The 24083-nt window shown below is 63.1% G+C and overlaps 1 protein-coding gene across 9 annotated transcripts in view; it reads left to right on the top strand.

Moving 5' to 3' along the window:
- The window catches only part of RBFOX3 (RNA binding fox-1 homolog 3), a 391647-nt gene that overhangs the window by 310409 nt on the left and 57155 nt on the right, over positions 1-24083 (top strand). For 2 of the 9 annotated variants that reach the window (XM_045986476.1, XM_045986467.1), the window contains exon 1: positions 4674-4885. The exons of 4 other annotated variants lie outside the window; for them this stretch is intronic. In XM_045986476.1, the coding sequence (XP_045842432.1) occupies positions 4781-4885 (105 nt within the window). In that variant the 5' untranslated portion in view covers positions 4674-4780. Of the gene's footprint in view, positions 1-4671; positions 4886-24083 lie in introns of those variants that run through there. 3 more of the 9 variants (XM_045986471.1, XM_045986469.1, XM_045986468.1) reach the window with 2 other exon arrangements.

The following is a 24083-nucleotide window of genomic DNA, read 5'->3' as shown; positions in this document are numbered from 1 at the left end:
CCCACCCTGAGCTCTGCCCATCCTGGCCCACCCTGCCGTGGAGAAGCCGTGCACAGTGTGCCAGTTCTGCTCCTTGGCGCTCACGCCCAAGCCTGTGCCAGACGCCCTGAAGTTGGGGCAGGGAGCTCCGGCTCTGCTGGAAGCACCGAGCACGCTGTCTCTGTAGATGACGGCCCAGTTGCAACCAGAGACGGTGAGCTCACCCCTTGTCCTGGCACGCCTTTGCCAAGCTCCGGGCTGTCCTCCTCACATAGGTGAAGGCTGAGGACACCAGTCTGGGCGCTCAGAAGGCGAGAGAGGGGCAGGCCCATGAGTAAGTCAGCCCCCCACCCAGCCTCCCCTAGAGGGACTTCAGGGCTTTCGTTTCCTGTGGGAATATACCCACGTGTGGCCTTGGGAATTTCCAGAGGATCATAGGCTGTTGCACACCAGATCGACTGCAGAACTGCCCACCTTTTGTTAAAAACACAGGCTGACTTGGATACTTCCTGGCATATACTTTCCCAAGGAGACTCCGTGTCCCCACTTCGCAGAGGTACAAACGAAGACTGAGGGTGTTCGTAAGGCTGCTCAGGCCTGGGTCTCCCGGAGCAGGTGGGAAAGGCAGGCCCTGCCCTGCAGGGGGAAAAGGGAGGCACCCAGGAGGGCTCCCTCCAGGGAAGGTGACACAGGGTGTGGGGGGGGGGCAGGAAGGAGCCAAGAGATCTCCAAAGCCTTGGAACCATCCAGACCTTTTGAGGTGCCTCTTTGCCTGGTATTTATAGTGGTGCCCAGGAGCGCAGGAATAATTACAGCTCCGTTCCTGCCTCCCTAACGAGGCCTTTCTCAGATTCAGGGCGAATGGGATATTTTTTTCCTTGGCTCTTTTTTTAAGTAGTGAATATCAGAGCTGGATTGACAGCCCTTCCCAGGGTGCAGCCTCCCTTCCCCCCAGACGTGGGGGCAGTAGCGCCCCGGACCCCGGGGCCTTCTCCCACCCGCCACTCAGGAGGCACCGGGGGCTCTGGAGGGCCGTTAGGAGTACGGGGACCTGAAGAATGCTGCACCCCACTGGGTAGGCACTGAAGGTCCGGGGGGCGGGGCAAGGACCGCACAGACTCAGGAACAATCACCGTTGATGTGTTGTGTACCCTTGGGACACCCCCAAGAGAGAGCACTGTTGGGGGAGCACAGTCCCCTTCTCGCCTTTCTCCTCCCATCTGTGACGTAGAGATGGTCCCAATGCCCCAAGCAGTCGGGACCCCAAGCCCAGCGGCATTGGCTTTCTGCAGCAGCTTTGCCCAGCTCGGGCTTCCAAGCCACACTGGCCGCTGTGGCCGCCTCGGCATCGGGATCAGCCCTGGCGTGAGGTGGGGAGCAGGACACCCGCAATCATCTCTGCCAGGTCCCCTTCCAGGCGCTGGGGTGATGCTGTGCAGACCGGCCAGCAGCTTCCCTGCCTTCCCGACACTCAACTCTTGAGAGGAAGACCAGAGGGGCTAGTGTTGGGCCAGTTGGTGGCCTAACCCCCCAAAAACACCCCCCCCCCCCGCTGTGGACAGAGCCTCTCTCAGTTTGTCAGTCAGTCACGAGCCCGTGGCCCGGCACGGGAGGCGGTGGGCACACAGCCCGTCCTGAAAAAGAAGCCGGACGCACACGATGTTCAGATCCTTCTTCTGGACGTGGCGGTGGTTGTTGATTCTGTGTTGCTGTTCTCAGTCTCTCTGGAGCCCAGGTGTGATCACTGACTGATGGAAGGAGGTGTCTAGACATGCTCCCAGGGCCTGATGCTCTCCGGAGGTGAGGCTTGAAGCCAGGTGGCCAGGCTGAAAGGCTCCACGGATGACCAGGAGGCAAGGAAGCTGGGAGCCAAGCACTGAGCTTAGAGGTCCCTCCAGGAAAGCGTCCCCGACCCCACCCCACGTCTGAGCTCACCCCAGATCTGCGCTCCCACTCTCCTGGGCCATCACAGGTCTTAGCACGGTAGGCTGCAGTGTGTCGGCTTGCTTTCCCCACCAGACGGTGCACTCACTCTGGGGCAGAGCACTTGGTCTTTACAGCCCCAGCACCTGGTGCGGTCTCCGTCTGCTCATAGTGGGTTCTCCAGGAAAAGCAGAAGAGTCAACTCAAAGGGTGTCTCCTGTGGGTTGGACAATGTTTCTTTTTTTTTTTTGAAGATTTTATTTATTTGACAGAGATCACAAGTAGGCAGAGAGAGAGAGAGGAGAAAGCAGGCTCCCCGCTGAGCAGAGAGCCCGATGCGGGACCCAATCCCAGGACCCTGAGATCATGACCTGAGCCAAAGGCAGAGGCTTAACCCACTGAGCCACCCAGGCGCCCTGGGTTGGACAATGTTTAAGACACTCTCAAATCCTCTTATAAGAGGAATAAAGCCTCAGTCTCTGCAGATGTTGGGTAACAATGGCAAATTAACGAGCAAATGATTCACACAGACAGTAGACTTAGGGCGCAGGGCTGGGGGCTAATGCTACACAGCTGCCCCAGGTTCCTGACCGTCCTCCAGGGAGCGAGCAGCCAGGGCGGCAACAGCAGAAGGGAGGGAAGGCTTCTGAAACAGGAGAGCAGATCGGCAGGACTGGGGAGGCAGGGGCCCCCAGGGCTGCCCCTGCTCTCACAGCTGGGGCCACCCTGGGCTCCACCGTCCACAGGACAGCCCTCTCTCCTCACAAATGCTACACCCAGCCCCGTGGTCCTCCCCGGATGCCCCAGGCCTCAGCGCCAGGCCACCCCACCACTGTCTCAGGCCGTCGGGGTGCCTCTTCTGGGAGGCAAGTTAATAACCATCCCGCCCGAGGGCAGGGGACGGTCTCGGCAAGTCCATAGCCAAGCGTGCCACCCCTGAGAGAGGGGCTCCAGGAAAGGGTGAGCAAGTGCGGCTATGTGCGGCGGGGCTGGCTCTCCCCACTGCAGCCTCTCCCTTGACCCTTGTCCCTTCTGCCATCTGCCTCCCTTCCAGACGATGCACCCCCTTTCCTTCTAAGGAAGGTGAACCGCAGCTGCTTTGAGAGACACGAGGTGCCTGACAGAGAGGCGTCTGAGGGGCACACACCTGCCTGCCTTGCTCGAATGGAGCTTGTTCCCAAACAGGGCTTGGAGGGGGCCCGTTCTCAACCCATCCCTCTTCTCTCCCTGCCACTTCCTCCAGAATGGCTCTTACAGACACGTCCTGCAGGGAGCACAGTCAGACATCTCAGACACTGTCCCCCCAGCCTCTCAGGTCAGCTGTGCAAACGGGAGCCCAGAAAGGACAAGCCACTTTCCTAAAATCACACAGCAAGTGAAGGGGCCTCCCTCTGATCGGTGGCCTTCCCATTATAAGGGGGTCCCAACCCTCCCTGCCTCCAGAGTGGGGCTTGCTCTCAGAAGTGAAAGAAAGAAAATCTCAGGTGCCTTAGGGAAGATAGGTGAGTCCGGAATTGGTCCTGGGTATTCGTGGGTTTCTCCCCTTACCGGAAGAAGCGTGCATACGTGGGACGAGAGGCTAGGTGTGTCCTCCTGCTGGCTCTACCTCTAGGGGTGGCAGGTAGCAGACTGTCCCTCACAGCCAGGCTCACCTGTGGCTTGTCCCGGTTAATGAGCCTGGTCAGGGACATCTGTCCAGTGTGAATGCACGCAGGGCGGCCGGGGGCGGGGGGAGGGTGCCTGGTGAAGCTGCAGACACACACACACACACACACACACACACATATCTATGTCAGTGGTGGTGTAGGGACAGTGAACACCCGAGCCAAGCAGTGGCTGGGTTCCCGGGTCCATACTGCGCGCTCCTGCTGCATCGTGTGTCCACCAAGTCCAGGCGTCCGGGTCTGGGGAGGGGAGGGTGCATTGTGGCCAGTGCCCCTTGTCCCTGCCCCCTCCCCCTATTAAATATCCACAGGACCATGTGCCTGGGGCAGGCCTAAGGTGTAAATGAGGTCTGGGGGGCGCGGGGGTGGGCAGGAGAAGCCCCCGCGGGCTCCAACTGGCTTTCCAAGCTCTGGGCGGCGGAGAAGCGCTCCCCGGCTAGGAAGCCTCTGCGTAGATGCCCTCATTACATCACCGACATCCCCGCCACATCCCCGCCACTGAGCCGGCCTCCCGTATGAGAGGCGCCGCTCGGAACGCCGAGCAGGACGAAGCGCCTTCCGGTCGGCCGCAAAGCCGGCAGAGCCGGTCCTCTCCGCAGCGGCCGGCGGGCCGAGCGGGGCCGGAGGGAGATGCCGGAGCCCACGCCCGGGGCAGCCGCTGGACGCGGCGCCGAGGAGGGCCGCCGAGGGGCCCCGGAGAGGGCGCCGGCGGGCGAGGGGTTAAGTGTGTGATCAGCTGGCGCGCCGTCGTTCCGGATTCTCTTCCCTCGGCGCGGGGCTCTGTTTGAGGTTGGAGTACGCCAGGGACTCCCCCTCCCACCGCTACACACGCGCGCACACGCGCGCACTCACACGCACACGCACCACTCTTTGCAGACAGGGCTCCGGTGGCTCCAAAGTGACGGGCGCCCGCTCCCCCGCTGCCCTCGTCCCTCCTCTAGCGCACACAGCCTGCCGGGCCGTGTTCTCGCGCGCGCTCCCCCCTGCACCCCGCCCGGGCAGGGGAGCACCGGGCAGAGGCGCGCCGCTCGCCGTCCATGCCTCCCTCCTGAGGAGCGCCGCGAGGGGGAGGGGAGGGCCGAGGAGGAAGAGGAGGAGGAGGAGACCGAGAGGGCGCCCGGGAGGCAGGGCGCGCGCACACACCGAGGGACGCGCGGAGGGTGCGAGCCGCGCAGCGAGCGCAGAGCCGCCGCCGGGCGCCCCCCTGCCGCCCCATGCTGTGCTCCATGGCGAACTCGGGCTGCCTCCTGCTGTCCAACTCCGGCAGCATGCTCCCGCACTCCGTGCCCTGCCCGCCCGCCTTCCTCTACCTCCAACAGGTAAGCGGCCCCCGGCCCGGCGCGGCCCCCCGCCCGGCGCACGTGCGCCCCGCGCCGCCGCCCACCCCGCGCTCGGCCGCCTCCGCGCCGCCGCCGGGGCCCCGCTGCGCTCCCCGCGTCATGGCGCCGGAGCCCGGCGGGGGGGAGCGGCGGCCGAGCGCGGGGTCGCCCCGGGCGCGCGCGGCGCGGGGCGGGGGGCCGGAGTTTGGGGCGTCGCTCGCAACTTTTCCGAAGGCGCGGGAGGGGGCGGCGGGCGGAGTCTCGGGGGAAGCCGGAGGGGAGGGGGCGGGGGTTCTCGGCGCCGCGGTCACTTTGGGGAACTTCGCGCCGGGCCGCGGGGGGCGCGGGGGCGGGGAGCTGGGCCCCTCCCCGGCCGCGTCGGGAAAGCCGGGGGGCCGCGCGGAGGCGGGAGCGGCGGGGGCGCCGAGCTCTGCTGCAGCGGGGACCGCGCGCGGGCCTCGGGGGAGACGGGCCACCCGCCTGATGGGGCTGGCGAGGGAGGCCCCGGAGCTCCGGCCCGGGGAGGGGGCTGGGGCCAGACTTGTACGATCTGCCGGGCTGCGCAGGAAGCTCGGGCTGGTGAGGGGGGCAGAAAGACGAGCGACTCTGAGCCCCCAAAGCCCCAGGACGCTCCCCGGGAGGTGCGCACAGAACAGCAGCCGCTGCCTGCCCGCCCGCATGCCTTGGTGTGCGGGGCGGGGGTCCTGCGATCCCACCCAATGCGGAATCAGTGCGGTCCCAGGCCTGCACTGGGGATGGAGGGGGCACTTCCTCGCCTCCCCCAGGCTCCTTGGTCTCTCGGGGCTGCGGATCCCAGTGCCGGCCCAGCCACAGCCGGCTGGGGGCTGCGGTACCCTGCCTCACCCCCAGACCGCCCACACCTCCAGGCTCGGCCTCCCTCCCGGCACTCTGGGGCTGCTTGCTTTATCTTTAGCACCCCGAACCTCTACCTGGGTCTGCAGGGGTGGGGGCGGCTGCTTGCTTGGAGAGGCCTGGAGATCTTCAGGCTGACGGTCCTGGGGCCTGCACGCCCCAGCGGGGAGGGTTCCCTTGGGACCGGGTCTGCAGGTGGGCCTGGATGTGGAGGTGGGAGGCAGGAGGTAGAGGGGATCACCGCAGCTGACAGTCAGGGTCAGGCCAGGCCTGAGAGTCTTAAGTGAACATGTCCGTCCACCACCTCTCCGGTGTATGCATTTGAAGGTGTGTTTCTTGGAGACAGTGACAGGCTCCAGGAGGGGCTGGGCCTTTGGTTGGTGGGTTCTTGCCATTTTGTGTCCCTTGGGCTCCCCAGGGAGCCAAGACAGAAAGGGCCATTGCAGGCGGCTCAGGAGGAGGTGTGGACGCGCAGGCAAAGATGGGGCCAGGTCGGTCCCTAGGCTGCTCGGCACTCAGGTCAGCCCCTTACAGGGATCCACGCAGTGGGATTGCTGAGCGTGTCAGCAGCTGCAGAGGAAGGGATGGGCCGGGGTGGGGGGGGGTGCTGACCACTGGTGAGACACAAAGGGCCACCAAAGTGGCCTGTGATCCACAGACCTTGGCCCTTGCTCCCACCCTCCCTAGGACCACCTGTGACATCTGGGCAGTCCTGGGCACAGCTCAGTGGTGACAGGAGCTGCTGAGGGACCTCCCATCCCCCCAGGCAGGCAGGTATCCAAGCCTAGGCCGTGACCGACTCCCCAAATTCCACATCGTCATTTGAGTTGCAGACGGTCAGGGTGGACCTGGGAGGTCAGCCTTCCAGGTCATACCAAATTTCCGTGAGTGCAGCAGTCACTTGGGGACCGCTGGGGGGGGGGAGGCCGGGAATTTGCATTTCTAACAAGCCCACAGGTTAAGTCAGGAGCGCACCTAGCAGACCCGCTCAGGTAGGAAGCATCTGCCCCACCCCCATGGCCACACATGGGAGCTCCCTGGGGCTGCCAGACCCCAGGAGACCCCGGCTCCCTACGCAGACAGTGGGTTGGAGATTCATCTGCAGTGTACTGGCTGTATTAGGCAAGTCAGTTCACCTCTCTGAACCTCAGGATCTTCCTCTGCGAAGGAGAATGAGAGCATCCCGTCCTCTCAGGCCGAACGGGAGGGTTGAGTTACAATGAAGTAGCCACAAGCCTCTGGAAACTGGCAAATGGCCTTGCCTTGACGGTGTCAGGCCTGTGCTGTGGTTGGGGTGAGCCTACCCTGCCACACGACCCAGAGGAAGGCACGCCAGTCCCTCCAGGGCTGGGTCAGTGCATCCCCAGTTGGTGGCACTTGGAGCTTTCTGGAGGGGCAGCAGTAAGGGGAGAAGATGCCAGTGGGCCATAGCCATCCCGAGTGGGTGTCAGCCATGAGCACAATCGTCTCTGGGAAAACCCGAGCGTGCCCACTGGGCCAGGCTTGAAGTACCCTGTTTCCTCCGAAGCAGTCTGCAGCGCGTGGCCGTGTGTCTCCAAGGGCCGAGAGAGAGCTCGAATGCAGCCATTTCCTGGCTCTCTGTAGGGACACAGGCTTCTGGGAGCACACACAGCTCTGGTGGTCCAGGGTCGGCGAGAAACAAATAATGACGGGTCGTTGGAGACCTTGCTTGTCCCCCACCACCTCTGGAGGGAGACAGAGCCTCCCATGTCCCCTGAAGTGGAGGCTACGGGAGGAGGGGGTCCCAGGCGGCTCCCGGGCAGGTATCTGGGATCAGAGCTCGCCTTCCCCACAGCCCCGCCTCGCAGGTCTGCGTGAGTGAGCCCTGGTGTCGTCGGCAGGCTCTGGGCTGAGTCTCGGCCGCACACCTGAGAGGAGGAGCAGGAGCGAACACGAGAAATCAGGCAGGACACGAGACGTGGTTTGCGGCACACTGAGACGCAGAATTTAAACAGGCAAGCGCCGGCGGCACACAGGCTTTCAGACTTGCAATTAGAAGGTGAAACGTCAACCAACAGAATTCCGTGCTCTGGTAACGCAGCGACGGAGTGGAGGCTTTTCCTGCTGCATGGGCTCAGCCCCACGTGTGCAGAGACCGGGCTGAGTCCCCTCCGAGACTGTAATTCATTAGAGACACTCGTCGTCAGGCGTCCCTCCTCCCAGCCTCTCAGCGGAGCTGGTGATTGTCCGAGTCCTAACTGGCCGCTGCACAGCGTCGGGTCACCGACCCCAGGAGACGTCCAGCTGCTGTCCGGGCTCTGGTATTTGCTAAGAGCTTACCCGAGGGGCCCCGGGCAACCTCGGTTTCCCCACCTGCCCAGCCTGGTGTGGAGCCCACCGAGGGCTCCCTGTGAGTCCCTCAGTTCCCCCACAGGGCAGCCCAGAGCCCTGGTCCCCCCACATCTGGCCCCCCCAGGGATCCTGGGCTGGGACACAGGTGCAAGGCGTGAGGTCGGTACCGGTCACCTTTCAGAGCACGGAGGAGCTCGTCTGCAAATCGAGAAGCTCGGTAAGATGCCCTGTGAGGCCCTCGTCTGGGCCCCAGGAGAAGACAGTTGTAGGGAGCAGGAGGGAAAGCCCCGGGGCCGAAAAGTGAGAATTTGTCACACTCCTGACTTACTGTTAAGCGGCAGCGTGCTGTAGGGAAATCTTATCACCATATCCCATGGCGAAGCCGGGAAGTCACTCTGGGGGAGAGATACAAGGGCCTTAAGTTTCGTAGGAAGGAGCACAGGAGCGCTGGTGCCGGGGTGGGGCTGCGCCCGTGGGTCTGGCTGGTCGGAGGGAGAGCGGGCCCTGGAGACGGCGAGCGGCACCTTCCTGAGGGCTGCGTTCCGAGCTCTGTTGATCTCATCTTCCTTCTGCCCTCAACCGAGATGAAATCACGGATAGCCTCGCTTGCCCTCGAAGACACTGGCAGCCTCCGGAAGTTTCCATGGAGGGTGTGGCCTTTGCACCCAGCTGCCAGCGTGAGGCTGGTTGCTTGTTGGAGTCGCTGACGGGGAGCGGCACTCCCTCGGGCTCTGGGACCCGGGGGCTTCTGGGGGTGGCCGGGGAATTCTGGGTCTATTTGAGATTGTTAGGAAGCTCGTCGCTTATTAATAATCGCTTTTGGGGGGTGGCAACGCCCCTCGATAGAACTTTTCATAGGATTAGTTACCGTGGCAAAGGGCCTGCAGCTTCTCATGTGCCCGAGTGCGCCCGGGGCCGCTGTCTGTCCCCTGGGCTGTTGGCCTGTCTCCTTGGTGTGACTGCAGGAACCCCGTCTGGGACATGCTTGCTGCTGCGGACATCACGGGCCTGTGAGTACACCCTGGCCCGCGGGAGGGCCAGGCCCAGGACAGAAGCTTGTCCGAGTCTTCAGAAGGAACTGCTGTCGCAGTCTGGGCCGTTGTGGTCGTCTGGTCGCCGAAGTCACCCAGTGATTTCTGTGGGTTCCTGCCCAGTTAGCGCTCTGGCGGCCCACGTTTGTTGCAGAATCGGCCAAGCGTGCGTGCACATTTCACGGTTAAGGAAACCGAGGCACATGGAGGTTGGGGGATGCCACCGACAAGCAGAGCCTGGTTTCCACCCGAGGATCAAGGCTCGGGTGTGTCTTGGGCCAGAGGCTGCCAAGGACCCAGGAGCATCTGCCCTCTGACCGCCTCCCAGCCACGGGCAGAGCTGAAGTGACAGGACGGGAGCCTCCGTGAGGTGCGAGCTCTCGTCGTGCCTGCGGACTTTTAGCCAACGGCGTTTCGGAGATTCCTTTTGGGTTGGGGAGAGTGGAAGTGGCCTGCTTTGTTGACTCTTGTCCTGTGGGGTGAGTGGGTTTCCCTGGAGAGCGTGAGCAGGGAGCGCGGTGTGCCGGCCAGATGAGCACGGGAGACGGGCAGGGGGAGGAGTGATGGTCTGGAGGGAGACCCGCTTGGGGTGCAGCCCAAGGGCCGCTCCGTGTTCAGACCCCACTGAGCATGAAGTCTGTGCAGAGTAGAGTGGCCTGGGAGCCCCGGTGGCCCCGTGGGGTGTCCCTGCCCAGAGGTGGAGACGCGTGGGGCGTCTTTCAAGCCAGTGTGTTGTAATGTGGACAGATGTGCGTGTCTCGGGCCTGAGGGGCTGGGGGTGGCCGGGTCAGTCACTGGCCCTCAAAGCAGGTGGGGCGTGGCAGACTCTTCTGGGGTAGCGTTTGTAGGGTTTTCCAGTTCGCTAGGGAGGCCTGTGTCTGTTTCCCATAGTTACAGTTGGTGACCGAGGTTCGAATGACGTGCCCCGTTTCCCAGAATCACACGTGAAAGGTTGGCTTAGCCTGCACCTTCCCTGCCTACAGGGACCCCTGGGGAGTCTGAGAGGGGATTCACCTGTACTGAGGCTCCGGGTGCTTATTGAGTACAGAGAAGCCCCGTCCCGAAGGCCCATGTGTGGCCCGCAGGACCCGGGGAGCAGGCACAGTGGTCCGTGGGCTCAGTCGACGGCGGCTGGCGTGCTGGGAGGTCCCCAGAGGGCAGGGAAGGACGCTGCATCAGGGCCGACTCTGCCCGCGGCCTGTCCCTTTCCCTCCACGGCCCGGACGGAGCCTGTGCCCACCGCACTGAGCTCGGGGATCACCCATGGCGGCCGTCCTGGCGGAGGCGAGGCTGAGGTGCCAGCACGAGTGTCCTCTGCTCCTGTCTTTGGTCTTGGGGACAGCCTCCTGGGGTGGCTCGGAGCAGAACGTGGGGCTCCAGGGGGAGAGCAGGGGCCGGCAGTGCTCTGGGATGTCAGCGGCTCTGGGATGGCGCCTGCGACTCCTGGCGACCAACTCGGGCCCCAAAGGCAGTGGTCCTGTGGGCTGGGCCCAAAGCTCCTGGTGGTGTGGGACCGGGGCACCCTCGGGGTCTCTGTGGCCAGGGGTGGATTCTAGCCCAGGCCTGGAGATGCAGTCGCTGCAGAAGGGGTTCCCTTACTGCCCGACGCAGGGTTTAACCAGTCCCCCCAGACCTCGGAGGTCCTGATGAGGCTGCCCAGGGCCGTCCCCACCTGCCCTTGGCCTCTTTCGTCCTAGCGTCTCTCTCTGCTTCCTGACTGGCCTCCAGCCTTTGTCTTCCGCCCTCATTCATTCTCGCATCCAGAATTTTCCATGCTTCTAAGCCTCTCCCCCTTCTTCCCTCCCGGCCTACTTTCTCTCCTTTTCTGTATTCATGTTCCCTCTGCTTCTCCCCGTCACCCCCTCTTCCTCCCGGGGGATTCCAGCCCCTCCTCCTGTCCTGAACTCCGGCCGGCTCGTGCGGCCCCCTGCAGCCCCCTCCCGGCCTGCCAGCCCAGAGGCCAGGTGGTGACATGGTTCCGCCAGCGGCTGCGGGGCCTGGAGCAGGACTGTGTTCCCAGACCGGAGTGCCATGGGCGCAGAGGGTCCATGGTGTGTGGGCCCCCCGAGGAGAGCGAGTGCAGTTCTGGAGGGAGACCCACTGCGGCTGGAGTGGGAGCTGGAGGCCTCGGGCTGGTCCGCTCTGGATGCCACGGGCCCCACTCCCAGGGGGGAGCCAGCCCACGTCTTCCCGTCTAGGCCCAGGCTTCTGTGTGTCTACGATGGGACATGACGTCTTCTTTCTCTCCCCTCCAGAGGGCTCTGGGGGCTGTAGAGGGTCCTGTATGCTCCTTCCGGCCCGTGCCTGTCCTGTCACCACCAACACAGACGTGCTGTCCGTGTCTCGGGCACCCCGAGTGGGCAGCTTCAGTGTGTTGGGCAGGGGAGCAGCAGCGGGGCCGCAGGGCCGTGTGGGCTCCTGCGTGTGTGTGTGTGTGTACGTCTGTGTGTGCGTGATTGTGTACTGTGTGTGCTCGTGTGTGACTGTGCATGTGTACATGCGTGAGTGCACGCACCTGTGTTGAGAAGGCAGCAGAAAGCCACCGTGAAGTCACAGCCCCAGCCCCGGGGGAGCCAAGCACCCGGTGCTCGGGGACTCTGTGGAGGGAGGGGCCCTGTTCCCCCCGGGGCCAGCACGACTCTCCTTGTTGTTTCTCCTGCTGCAGATGAGCAGGTTGGGAATTCGGAAGGAATCTGACCGAGCACTTTGAACCAGGGAAACAAGCAGGAGATGTGAAGGTCCTCAGCCCGTGAGCCATTGAGGTGCCCTGGCGGTGATTCTGGGGTCAGGGGTCACTGATAACAACGGCCCTCCCTGGGGCTCAGCGACCGCACGCCACGTGTGCAGAACTCAGGACAGGTACTGGGGGGTTCCCGGGAGCAGGGGAGCAAAGTGGGAACTCACCGCCGTCTCCAGCCGCACGGGGGAGGCACGGGGATGAAGCCTGGATTAACACTCAGGAAGGGTCGGGTTCCGATCGCAGCTCTGCCTGTCCTGCTGCCCTCCACCTGGGCCTCAGTTCCTCACAGTAAACCAGCTCGGGGACGGGTCGGGGCCACCTGCCCCTGGGAAATGGGGTTGGAAATGGAGAGCCTGTGCACAGGGATGGATTTGTTCCATCATCCGTAGGGAAGCTGTTTTTATGGGCGGCTGGTCAGGAGGACTGACTCATGGCATCCTGGGCTCAACCACAATCTGGAAAGTCTGACCATTTCCAAGGCCAGCAGGTGGTCACATCAGGGAGAGCAGGCCCTCTGTGCCTGGACAGGACCAGAGAGTAGGAAGGGACAGTGGCTTTAAAGGAAAATGTGGAAGGACAGTTATAACTGTAATCTCCCAACTTCGGCATTGGTTGTTAGGGGAGGTGGTGAGTTCCCTGTCACCAGAGGAATTCGACAGAGGCTAGCCGGCTCACTGTCTCAGAGGCTGCAGAGTGATGCTCTCCAATATGGTACAAATGCAGTACCAGCCGGTGGGAAAGTGGTAGCAGCCACTTAAAAGAAGCGAAAAGCAGCAGAAGAGATGAATTACGTGTTACTTAACCCAATATATCCCAAATATCCCCCCAACATGGGGTCAGTATAAGTTCTTGGCGAGATGGTTTGCATTTTTGTTTTTGTACTAAGTTCCGAAGTCCCGTATGCATACGGCAGGCACCTGTTCAGACCAGCCACGTGTCTAAGGCTCTTTGCCCGTGCAGGGTCATGGCTACCCTGCTGGGCAGAGCTAGATCATTTCCATCATTGCAGAAAGTTCCGCTGGATAACGCAGATCTCAGGTCTCGCTGTTCCCATCTCGTCTTTGGACCAGCAGCCCAGGGAGCTTGCTAGAAATGCAGCCCCTTCTCCATCAGAGTCGGCACGGAAGGAGGGTCAGGAGAGTCACCCTGCTCTGGGACTCGGTGTCCTTCAGGGGGTGTGGATGGCGTGGCCCTGTGATCCCTCCTGTGGCTGGGGGTCTGAGCCCCATCACGTCCTCCGGACCGTGCCAGCACCAGCCTGCACACGGCCTGCGTCCCTGACAGTTTCCGCCTGCCCAGGGGCCGGGTCAGAAAGCTGAGATTCTGAATGGAGGGATGATTTCTTACACCTAAATCTGTCTTTGTGCTTGAAATGCCCATTTGAGTTAAGTTACAATGATACCTGCTGGTTTTTTTTTTCTTTATTTTTGGATGTCCTTAATTTGGCACAATAAAGCAATTGGAATCAATCTCCCCCATTCCCCCTTTCTTCAAAAATACATTTTACTGAGTAATCCTTTTCAAAAGTCTGGAAACTGGCAATCTACAGCAGAGACCACTAGGCTGATCCATCCCACCGTCTGTTTTTATAAAAAAGTGGTGTTGGAACATGGCCACGCGCCTGGGTCCACGTGCTGTCTGCGGCAGCGTCCGCCAGTGTGGCACAGACCATATGGCCCGCAAGGCACAAAATATTTGCTGGGGAAGTGTGCGACTTCACAGGAAACTTTTGCCAACCTCTGACCCAGAGCAGCGCCGTCCACGGAAGTGTAATGGTGGCCACACGGCGGGGCTGAGTTTTGTAGAAGCTCCCTCTACCACAGTGCCAGGACACAGATGAAATTCATTTTAATGCTATCTTTTATCTCATCCGGCCCAGAATATGTTCACCGCAACATCCCCTCCATCTAAGCGTGACCGAGATACCTGGCATTCTTGGTTCACACGAAATCTTCGGAAGCCACTCCGTGTTTTTTGCTCGTGGCCCATTGCACACAGGCCAGCCACGTCTCAGATGCGCCGTGGCCGGGGTGGCTGCTGCCGTGGGCGGCGCAGGTCTGGAAGATTCCAGCGGGACATCTGCAGGGACGGCTCAGAGCAGCTGGGCTCTGCCTTGACAGGGGTGCGGGGTCCGTGGTGAATCTGGACCATCCCACGAGGCAGGCAACAGTTTACACGGAGAGACACAGGCGAGTGGGTTCACCCTTGCGGAGGGCCTGGCACCTGGGCCATAAAGGAGAGGGCAACAGTTAGAGTTTTGGGGTCTTGGCTGAGAAGTTTGCACTTTTCTCCATAGGAAGTAGGAAAGTACGGGAAGCCTTGAGCAGGGCTGCGACGTGATCAGGCCTGCAGGTAAGGAGGACGAGTCTGGGATGGGGAAAGAGACTGCAGGCAGAGCAGAAGACAGCGGGTCCTGACCTGGGGCTAGGCGGTGAGGAGAGGGAGGGGATGGGCTGAATAAGGAAGATTTTGGATGTTTCCCATCCCCCCAGGCCGTGGAGAAGAGCGCCTCTGTGGAATCGGTGGTTTCTGGCTTGAGGTTGGAGCTGCTGCGTGGTGGGTGGGCTGTTCTGGGGGCCGTAGCCCCGACCCTGGCCTTGTGCACTCAGCCCTCAGAAGCCCCAGGCCCTCGCTCCATGGGGGAGAAAGACCTCCCCCCGCTGGCCCAGGAGTCCTCCTGCCGGCGCGAGGCTGGGCCACACGTCCCAGTGAAGGACCCCCGGGTCCTGCTCCCTCTCCCGGCCTCCTTTCCGGCCTGTTCAGCTAGACCAGAGAGTGCCCCGGACAGATATGAAAAGCCTGCTCTACCCTTTTGGAAGCTTAACACCTTTACCTCTTGTTCTCCCTCAACATCCGGCCCGAGCCCGGCTGCAGCCCTGGCCGGCCCTCCTGGATCCTGGCCGCGGACGTGCTCAGAGCATCTCTGCCAGGTCGCTGGGGCAGCCAACGACCTCGTTCCAGAGAAGCGGCGGCCCCACGCCTGCCTCCCTGTGTCACCAGCCACCGCCAGACACCTGGCCACGGAAGCACACGGCCGGGGCTCGGGGCTGGCTGAGGGGGCCACCTGTGAGAGCCTTCGGGGTGGAAGGTGACGGGAGCTGGCGCACCTGAGGGAGGGGCGGGAAGGTCACAGGTAGAGCTCACCTGTGCGCCACCTGGGAAGGCCTCCCAGGCAAGGGGGTGGGAGTGATTCTGGCCCTGGGGGAGGGGGCAGCTGACACGCAGCGTCCCCTGGAGCTGGGCTGGGGGTGTGCCCGCCGACCTGGCAGGAGGACTCGTGGTTCTTGCCGGGCAGCTCCTGCCTTCTGACCCTTGTCCTTGCCGTGCCCTCCCCCGGGGGGTGCCAGTCCCCAGACACCTGCCCGATGTGCTTTCTCATTTCCTTCAAGACTCTGCTCCTCTCATGAGCCCTCTCTCGACCCTGCTGCATTTTCGTTCGTGGCCTTTATGGGTATCTGGCACGTCGTGCGTCTTACTGGTTTATCTGCTCGCCTCTCGTGGGGAAGGGCTTCTTGTCTCTGGTTCCCTGCTGGTTCCCCAGCTTCCAGAACACTGCCTGGCACGTAGCAGGTGCTCAGTAAACCTGCTGCTGGAGACCCCGCCCTCCCTCCACTGGCTGCCTGGGGAGCGAGTGGTCTGCCCTGTCCAACCGGCCAGGTGCCCGCTCCGTGCCGGCCAGCAGGGAAGTGGCTGAGTGGCCCAGGTGTTGGAGATGGGAGGGGGTCTTCCCTCACAGCCCCTGGGGGAGTTCTGAGGCTCGAGGGGCAGAGTGTTCTAGGCATGAGCAAGCTCAGTTCATCTCTTGCACCGTCCACTGTATCTTGCCGTGCATGGTTCCTGTTTGGGGTCCCTCTTTACTGAGATGAAACGCATGCCATAAAGTACGCCCTTAAGAAGCCTAGAGTCGGACGGTTTTAGTACACTCACCAAGTTTTGTGACCGTCATTAGCGTCCAGTCCTAGAACATTCTCTAGCTGTTTCCCCACTCCTGCCCCCAGCCCCCGGCCAAGCACCAGTCTGTTCCCTGTCTCTGTGGATTTCCCTATTCTGAACCTTCCACGGTGACAGAGTCGTGTAATGCGAGGCCTTCCACGTCTGGGCTCTGCCCTCGAAGGCTCACCGACCGACCGGGGAGGCAGCGGGGTTCCGGGTGCCGGGCTGGCCTCCGGGGGGTCTCGTGGGAGAGGTTCACCCTGCGTCGGGTAGGTGGGTGCGTGGTCTTGGGATGGAAGAGGAGGAGCCCCTGCACCGCCGGGGTGGGGAACCCTAAGCTTTCCCAGTTTGGTCTCCTTATTGCTAGTCTAGCGTCTCTGTCCAAGCTTGGCCCTGCCTGGCGTGCATGGGGAGAAATCGTCTGGTTTCTTCTGACGAAGCCCAGACAACGGTCGCCCGTGGAGCGGGTGCCTGGGCCCCGAGCAAACGCGCGTGGGCAGGCCCTAAGCTGGAAGGGTCTGCCGGCCTCTGCGGCCCTCGTGCAGAGCCTGGCTCCTCCGGCTCATGCCCCCCCATGGTCTCCCGGCCCCGGCACCCTGTGGCGGGCCCTCTGCTGTGGTGGGGCAGGGGCCCAGCCATTTCGGAGGCAGCCTGGCATGTGTGTTTGTGTGGTGGTTTGGGGGGGCGGCCTGTGCCTACGTACAGCTGCAGGCCCAAGTTGGCCGCTGCATGGCTAAGCACGGGGGACTGTGGAAAGTGCGGAGTGAGTGGCCCCCATGGGGGCACCGCGGCCCCGGGTGGGTGCCAGGACCCGGCACGCAGGGAGGCTGAGCCAGCAAGTGGCCCTCATTCCTGCACGGGCTGGCAGAGGAGGCCATGCCCTATCCCTCGCCAGCCACCCTCTCTGCCCCAGTCCCCAGAGCCTCCTGCAGGACCCTCCGTTGTCCCGAAGCAGGGCCTCCCCGAGCACACCTGGCCTCCCCCCTCCCAGGCCAGGGCACGCTCGTGGTGGGCAGAGGGCAAGTGCGCAGGGCCTGCTGGTCACTGGCTCCGTTCCCCGTCCTGGTCTGTCTCCTCCTGGGTCCATGGGGCATATCTGTGCTTCCTTCCGGGGCTCCGACCATGGCTCAGTGCAGCCAAAGTGGCCAGTCCCAGGCTGGGGATGGGGTCAGCCCTGACAGACGCCGGCCTCTTTCAGGCTGGAAATACATTAAATCCAGAAACAGGAATTGCGAAAATCAGGTCACAAAATCTGTAGTTTATCTTAAATATTTCCATTTAGCAAATTAACAATTTAGACTCGTGTTTGAGCAAATGCAGTGTAGTCGTGCTATTCACAAGTTGATGACGGGATTTATTTTAATTCAGAATTGGAAGTGTCCATGGGAGGCTTGGCCAAATGTCCCTCATCCTCTGTGGGTGCCGGGGTGCTCCAGCAGTCGGGGGGCAGAGGGTGAGGGCTCTCGGGGAGGACATCCCAGTGAGCTCGTGCGTCCAGAGCCCCAGGGCACCTGAGGCTCTCAGGGCAGCTCTCCTGTTTTCCCGTTCCCGTAAATACGGGGCTGACCACCTCCGCACCCTGCCCTGCGGCGTTCCTCCAGCCAGGGACCCCTGCCCTCTTTAGCTGGACAGCTGCTCTCTGGGCATCTTCCCCTCTCTCCTCCTTGGAAATTACTAGAACTTTGCAGGCTCATGCTGCCCGTGGGCAGGGGACGACAGGAGACCCTGAGAGGATCCAATGCCAAGACAGGCAGCTTCCCGAGGCCCGTCCGGCGCCTCCAGCTACACTCTGGCTGCAGGTTGGCAGGACCCGGCCGGGGCCAGCTGCGAGAGTCCAGAGCCAGAAATCTGGGCCGGGGATGGCGCAAACGCACCAGGGAGACTGGGGCGCCCACCAAGGGACTCTCCCTCTGGGGTTGCGGGCAGACCTGCCCCAGGCCATTTGCAGGCTGGGGGTGAGGATTGGGAATGCCAGCACAGGATGGGGTGGGAGGTTGGAAAGACTCCGGCTCAGGGGCCTGGTGCCCTGTCGGTGAAGTGGGGTTCAGGGGCCGTGCGTCCCTGCCAGGCCCGTGTGCACAGCGCAGTGCTAGGCCGCACACACCCTCCAGATCAGCACCGCCTTGGGTCAGGGGGGCCTGATGGGGATGCCAGAGAGCCCGTGGCAGGATTTCCCCAGCCTCGTGCCTGGCTTGGACTGCCACCCCCCTCCCACCCAGGGCAAAGGTGATCAGCCCATTTTACAGAAAAGAAAAACTGAGAGGCTAAGAAGATGGGGGTGGCTCTGGCCCTGGGGCACTGCCCGCAAAGCGCCCCGCTCCCCCAGGCTCGGGCCAAGGCAGTGCCGGCAGGCAGGGCGGGTGTCCCTGATCGGGTGCACACTCCCAGGGCCTGGACCTCGTGCTGCGTGTCCAGTGTCCCTGTTCTCGAAGCCGTGCCCTCACACGGGATCCTCCTGAAGCCCCTCCATGCCCCCCACAGATCAGCTCCCCCTGGGTGGCTCAGGACCCCCCTTCGTCGGTGGCTCAGAGCTAAGCTGACTTAATGCTTTTGATCCTGGTTCAGAAATCAGCCCCTCCAGCCGTGTGGCGGCTGCTTGGCCCGATCTGCAGCCCCCGGCTGTCAGCCTCTCAGCAGGCTCCCCTGACCCCCGCCCTCGCCTCCGTCTTGTGCAGCTGCCCCTCCGTAAGCCTGCCGGGCACCCTCCTCTCTGGGGCTATGCTGCGGTGGGAGCGCTCGGGGGTGCGGGAAGGAGGGCCCATCCCCGGAGGCTGCGGGGCTGGGTATCCTGTGTCTTTTCTGGGCTCAGGGCTTGGCTGGCCCCAGCCCTGCGAGGAGCGAGAGAGGGGAGGGGGCCGGGAGCAGGAGAGGCAAAGCCGGGTTTGTAACCCTTCCTGCATGGGTCCCCATCGCAGCTCTGGGAGTCCCGGGGACAGAGCTCTGCAGTGTTCATCTGCCTCCCTGGGACTCCACACACCCGGGGCCTGGGGTCTCTGGTCCTTCCCAGCCAGGGAGCCAGACAGCAGGACCCCAAACCAGAACTCGGCCCCCGATGACTGTCTGACCTCCCCCGAGGCGTGGGGGCCTGCAGAACTGGGGAGTGGACATACCGCCTGGTGTTAAGCGTCAGGTCAAACCCGAGGGCAGGTCCGACTGTCCCAGCCGATGCCCCATGGAGCTGGCAGACAGGACAGGAGTGGGAACGGGGTGTACGTCCCTCCCATCACACTGGGTCAGGCCCTCCGTGGAGGAACCCGGGCCCGCAGGCTCTGCCTCCGTGCGGCCCCCACCATCTGCCTCCCCCCAGAGAAGGAGGGGACCCCAGGATGGCCTCCCCCTTGCAGGCTTCCCCTACTCAGTCTGAAATGAGAACCAAAGGAGATGAGGAGCCGGCAGCTCATTTGTGAGCTGCATTGTGTTGGGGGCTCTTAATTAGACCTAATTAGACTAATTAACTTTCAAATGAGAAACTTGGATTTTTTCTCCTCTCTCCATCGCTTTCTCTTTGTTCCCCTTTTGGAAAATGAAACAAGGATAAATATTTGAATGGCTCGCTCCAGCCTGGGAGGGGGCACCGGCGGGGAGAGCTAGGGTGGAGGGCGGGGGTGCCGCCCCTGCGGCCCCCTGCCGCGCTCGCCGGGTCTGCTCCAGAGCCTGAGCAGCTCCTCCTGGGAGGACCAGGGTGTGGCCGGGTCCCTCCTTAGCATGTGATGCTTGTCTTGTTCCTGGAGCCCGGAGTGGGGGATGGACTAGACGCTGGGTCCCAGGGGACGCTGGTGCGGGGAGAAGAGGGACAGGACAACTCAGGGCGTGCCCGGCCCCTTGCCCCCAGCCAAGCTACTCCAAACCCACACCCAGGTGAGGCTCAGAGAAGGGTCGCCTAGGCGCACCCTTGTCCGCAGCCCGGAGAGCCTGCCGTCTTGGCCTGTCCCCTGCCCTGCAGGCCACTGGTGGTGCCAGTCATTGGCAAAGGTGGCCATTCCCAGAGGCACCCAACATTTCCTGTGCGGCACCTCCCCACCGCTGGGAGCGGGGACCCTTGCCCCCTCACAGAAGGGGAGGGGATCAGACCAGGCAGAGGATGCCCTCGTCCTCCTTCCCCCGACAGCGGCCCTGCAGCCTCCTGCCTCTCTCTGTAGACAGGCAGCTATGTCTGGGGGAATTCGAGTATTAGATGGAGTGACCCCGGAATGTGTTCCGCCCGGGGCCACACCCGTCTCCCCAAAGTCCCCTAGATGTGCCTCAGGGTCCTGCCCCAGGGTTTCCCCTGCAGCCCCTCTCGAGGGGGGCCTGCCAGGTCCAGGGGTAACCTGAGCATCACAGTGAAGCCCACCCCTCCGGAGGGCCTGGGACTTGCCGTCTTCCCGACCTTTCCCTCCGTAGAGCCAGACGGGGAAGAATTCTGACACCAGCACCTCCGGGCTTCCTTACTGATTCCCCTCTGCCTCGGCCCCAGCCGCCAGGGTCGTGGCCCCGAGGTGGGCCCTGCCAGCGGAGGGAGGAGGATGCTGCTTCTGCGGACACTCCAGAACCCGCTCCGGGCAGGGGGCGGAGGCAGCTCCCACCCGCCCTCCAAGCCCGCCCCCTCCCTGGGGCCCATCCTGTTTGCAGGGCTCAGCATCGGGCCGTCTTGGGTGAAGGCTCTGTGCAGGCCAGGCAGGGTGGGCTGCAGCAGGCTTGTCTGGACGCCATCTGGCCAGGAGCTGCCCCGAGCACCTGGGCACAGAGAAGCTGAATGTGGGGAGGCTGTCGCCGCACCTGTTGGGCCCTGGTGGGGGCCCCACAAAGGGGAGCACCCCGTCTACACGGCTTTTGCATCGGCCACCACCGGCTGCCCCTCAGGGGCCTTCCTCTGGGGCTTCTCGCCCCAGCAGCTCGGAACCCATGGTATGTGGGTGCGGGCAGGACCTGGGCACAAGGCGGGGCTGGGCGGCCGCTTTCATCTCTGTCGAGTCTTGTCCTCTGGCTCTCAGGCTCTGGGGACTTGTTATCTCTTCTGGGTCTTCCCAGAAGGATGTTCTCCTGGATGACAGTTCCCTGAAAACAGAGGGTCTGGCTGGGAGTCAGAAGGACGGTGTGCGAGATGCCTCCGGGCCTCTCCTCGCCCCTCCCCGAGGCGCGCCCCAGCCAGGAGGGTGGACTTGAACCCTTGTTGCTGATCCGAGGCCTCCCCAGCATTGCTGCTGACACCCTGTCTCGACACCCCAGACACTCAGGGTCCCAGAGGACTGAGCCAGGAGACCCCAGGCCTGCTGCATCAGGCAAGAACTCAGTGCCGGGCTGCGCAGCTCCCCGAGTTTTGCAAAGCCAGCTCCCAAACGCCTTGTCCCTGCAGTGCAGGGGCTCGGAGCAGGGGTGGGGCAGGGTGGGGCAGAGGCCGCAGGAAGGGGAAGCTCACTGTCTCCCCCGCAGCTGGAGTCTCTCTGTTCGTGGGTGGGAGGTGGCTGTCCCCAGCTGTCACTGTCTCCCCCCACCCCGGACGGCCCCTGGCCTGCCCGCGCTTGCTCCGGACATCCCTGTAAGCTCTCGCACAAACCTGGATCCCCTTGGCAACTCCCTCCCCCTCCAGGTGGCCCCGGGGTGGGGGGTGGGAACACGGGAGTCCGAGAACCGCCAGAGGCAGAAAGTGTGCTCTGGGGTTTTTCCATTCCCGCCACCTGCATCCTCCCCGCTCGCGGCCCCCTCCTTCCTCCAGCGCCGCTCTCTTGCCTTCTCCCTGGCTAGCGGCTCTCCGGCTGCCCACCTGTCTGTCTGTCCCCTGCACCCCTGCAGACCCCCGGGCTTTGTTAGCACAACCGAGTTCAAATGTCTGATTAGTCCTTAGGAGACCGAGGGGTCAGGTTTCCACAGCTTCTTCCTCTCCATTTAACTAATTTAACTGCACGATTTTTACAAATTTCATTTTATTATAGCCCTGCTTCTCAGTCCAATTGAATTACTAAAATCTCATTTTCTCAGAAGTGCTGAATATGTAATCAGAGGAAAAATTATGCTTCCGTCTGCCTATTAGGACAGTTCATGCATGTGTGAGCCGGGTGACATGTGACGGCCACACGGACGGCCCGCGTGTGGTGGGTCTGGCCTGCCGCGGAGCCGGGCCTCACAGGGCGGGCGGAGGACGAGCGCGTCCGGCGGCAGCGCCCAAGGGGTGGAGCCTGGCCCCCACCCACCGCATGCATGTGGCCGGGACCATGTGTGTGCAGGGAGCCCCGTGCTGGCAAGAGGGAAACCACATTAAGTACCCGATTACAGATGAAGCAGTATCTGTAGGCGATTGTAATTAAAGGGAAATTCAATTCTCTCCTAATGTCCCATTATGCCGGGCTCCGAGAGGTGAGGCTGGGATGGCACCGCTCGTCTAATGGGACCCAAGGTTACGGGGAGCGTGAGTGGCGGCCCAGGTCTGCCCTCCTCCCTCCTACTTCTCAGCAGGGACAGCCAGGGAGGGGGGCTGGGAGCTATTTTCTGACCTGCCTGGTCCCCAGACGGCCCGCTGTGGCAGCGGCGGCCCTCGGGAGTTGTGGGTTTTGATGCCGTGGGCGCCACCCACCCTGCAGGAGTATGCAGGGGGTAGGGGAGCACGCCGGAGGAGCAAGGGGGAGGTTGTGACCGAAGCCAGACCTGCAGGAGCAAACTTCCGGCTTCGGGGAGGAAGCCCTTTGACCCCCACGTGTGCCAGAGGTGTGCTGCGGTGCAGAAGGACTCACGTCCCATGAGGTGAGGTCGCGCCTGGCTCTGGAGTGGGCTGGGCTGCAAAGAGGAGACGGGACTGGGATCTGGGCCAGAGCCACACCGTGTTCTCCCGCCTCTATCCAGGTCTGTTGGCAGCAAAGGAGCTTTTGGGGGCCCCTCGGCGCCCCTCCCACAACCTGACCCTGCACCCTGGGCACAGGAGTACCACATCTGTCTGTCTTGTCTCTGTGACTTGACCCCTCCTTGCCCCCCTGGCTTGGCCCTTCCTCTGCTGACACCTACACATCGTCCAAGGCCCCAGCAGAGACCCCTCCTCCAGGGGGTGCCCCAGGGTGCCCCAGGCCCGGTGACCCTGTGATAGCTGCGCTGTGTGCTCTATCCTGCTGCCGCCTCGGACCATCTTCAGAAGGGCTTGTCTAACTCAGCCCTAAATCACCGGACGGCGAGGCCAGATGGGGTCAGGGCCTGGTCCAAGAGAAGTGTTTTAGAAAAAGACGAATGGGATGGAGTGAGTCCCGAGTCCTGCCCTCCTGACTGGTCTGTGGGACTCCCGTTGTTCTCCGAGAGTTCTCTGGCTGGGGGGGTGGCAGGTGGGACGTGGGGCCTGGCTGCGGGGCGAGGGGCGAATCGGAAGGAAAGCAGTCTCTGGATCCTTCCCACCCGGCGGCTGCCCAGACATCACAGCGGGGGCCTGGGCCTTCTAGGACAGCAGGGCCCTCCCCACAAAACCCCGAGGGCCTGTCCTGCTCCGATCCCTGCAGCCTGAGGCCAGGTGCCTACTGCATGCCGGTGTCCCTGCGCCCCCGGCCTTCCCCTCCGTGTGTTGGAGAGGCTAGGGTCTCCCGCCCGGTGGCTGGGAGCGTGTCCTGGGTGGACTGAGCCTCGTTCCCTCATTCTCTGCTTTGTCTGCTCCCCGTGGATCAGGCCAGAGCTCCACACTCACTTGTCACTCACACGCAGCACCTGCCCTCCCCAGGCCAGGAGAGCCCCAGGACCAGGCAGGTTCTCGAGCTCCTCGGCAGCCCCGGGAGGTCCTGGGGACCCCGGCTGCTGTGGGAACACTCACGTGGTCAGGGAACGGTTCCGGCCGGTTCTTCTCCTAAGGGGAGGAGGCAGTGGTGACGCCCCGTGCACCCCCTTCACCAGCATTGGGGGGTGTGCAGGCGTGCCCACGTGCGTGCTGGGGTGTACCTGGCTGGGTGTGGGAGCCCGTTGCCCATCATTGTCCGGTATAAGCGAGCTGCCCGCCGTCCGTGCAGTAAGGCTCCGGGTCCTGGAGGGTAGGACGTGTCTCGTCCTGGCAGCTGGCTGGTCCCCTGTTCTCTGGTTCTGCCAAGGACCCCGGGTGCCGGGGGCCACGTGGAGGTGTGTAGCCCACCCACGGGCACAGTGAGCAGAGCCTCGGCGCGGCCCTGGGAGGCTCACCCAGCCCCCCACGCTTTGTCATGGCAATCAGCAGACTCCGACACCGTCCACACCTCCCTCGTTCCCTGGGTCCCCACCTCAGCCCTCCTGCCCCGGCTTCCTGGGGCTCCCTGGTGCTTGGGGGGCCAGGGGTCACGTGGGAACCCAACCCAGCTGTCCAGTCCCCGCACAGCAGCTCAGGCTGCTCTCT

This window comes from Meles meles, chromosome 18, assembly GCF_922984935.1.
Source record: "Meles meles chromosome 18, mMelMel3.1 paternal haplotype, whole genome shotgun sequence".
NCBI lineage: Eukaryota > Metazoa > Chordata > Mammalia > Carnivora > Mustelidae > Meles > Meles meles.
The sequence above is the reverse complement of the archived record's forward strand: the minus strand, read 5'-3'. Positions and strand labels throughout refer to the sequence as shown.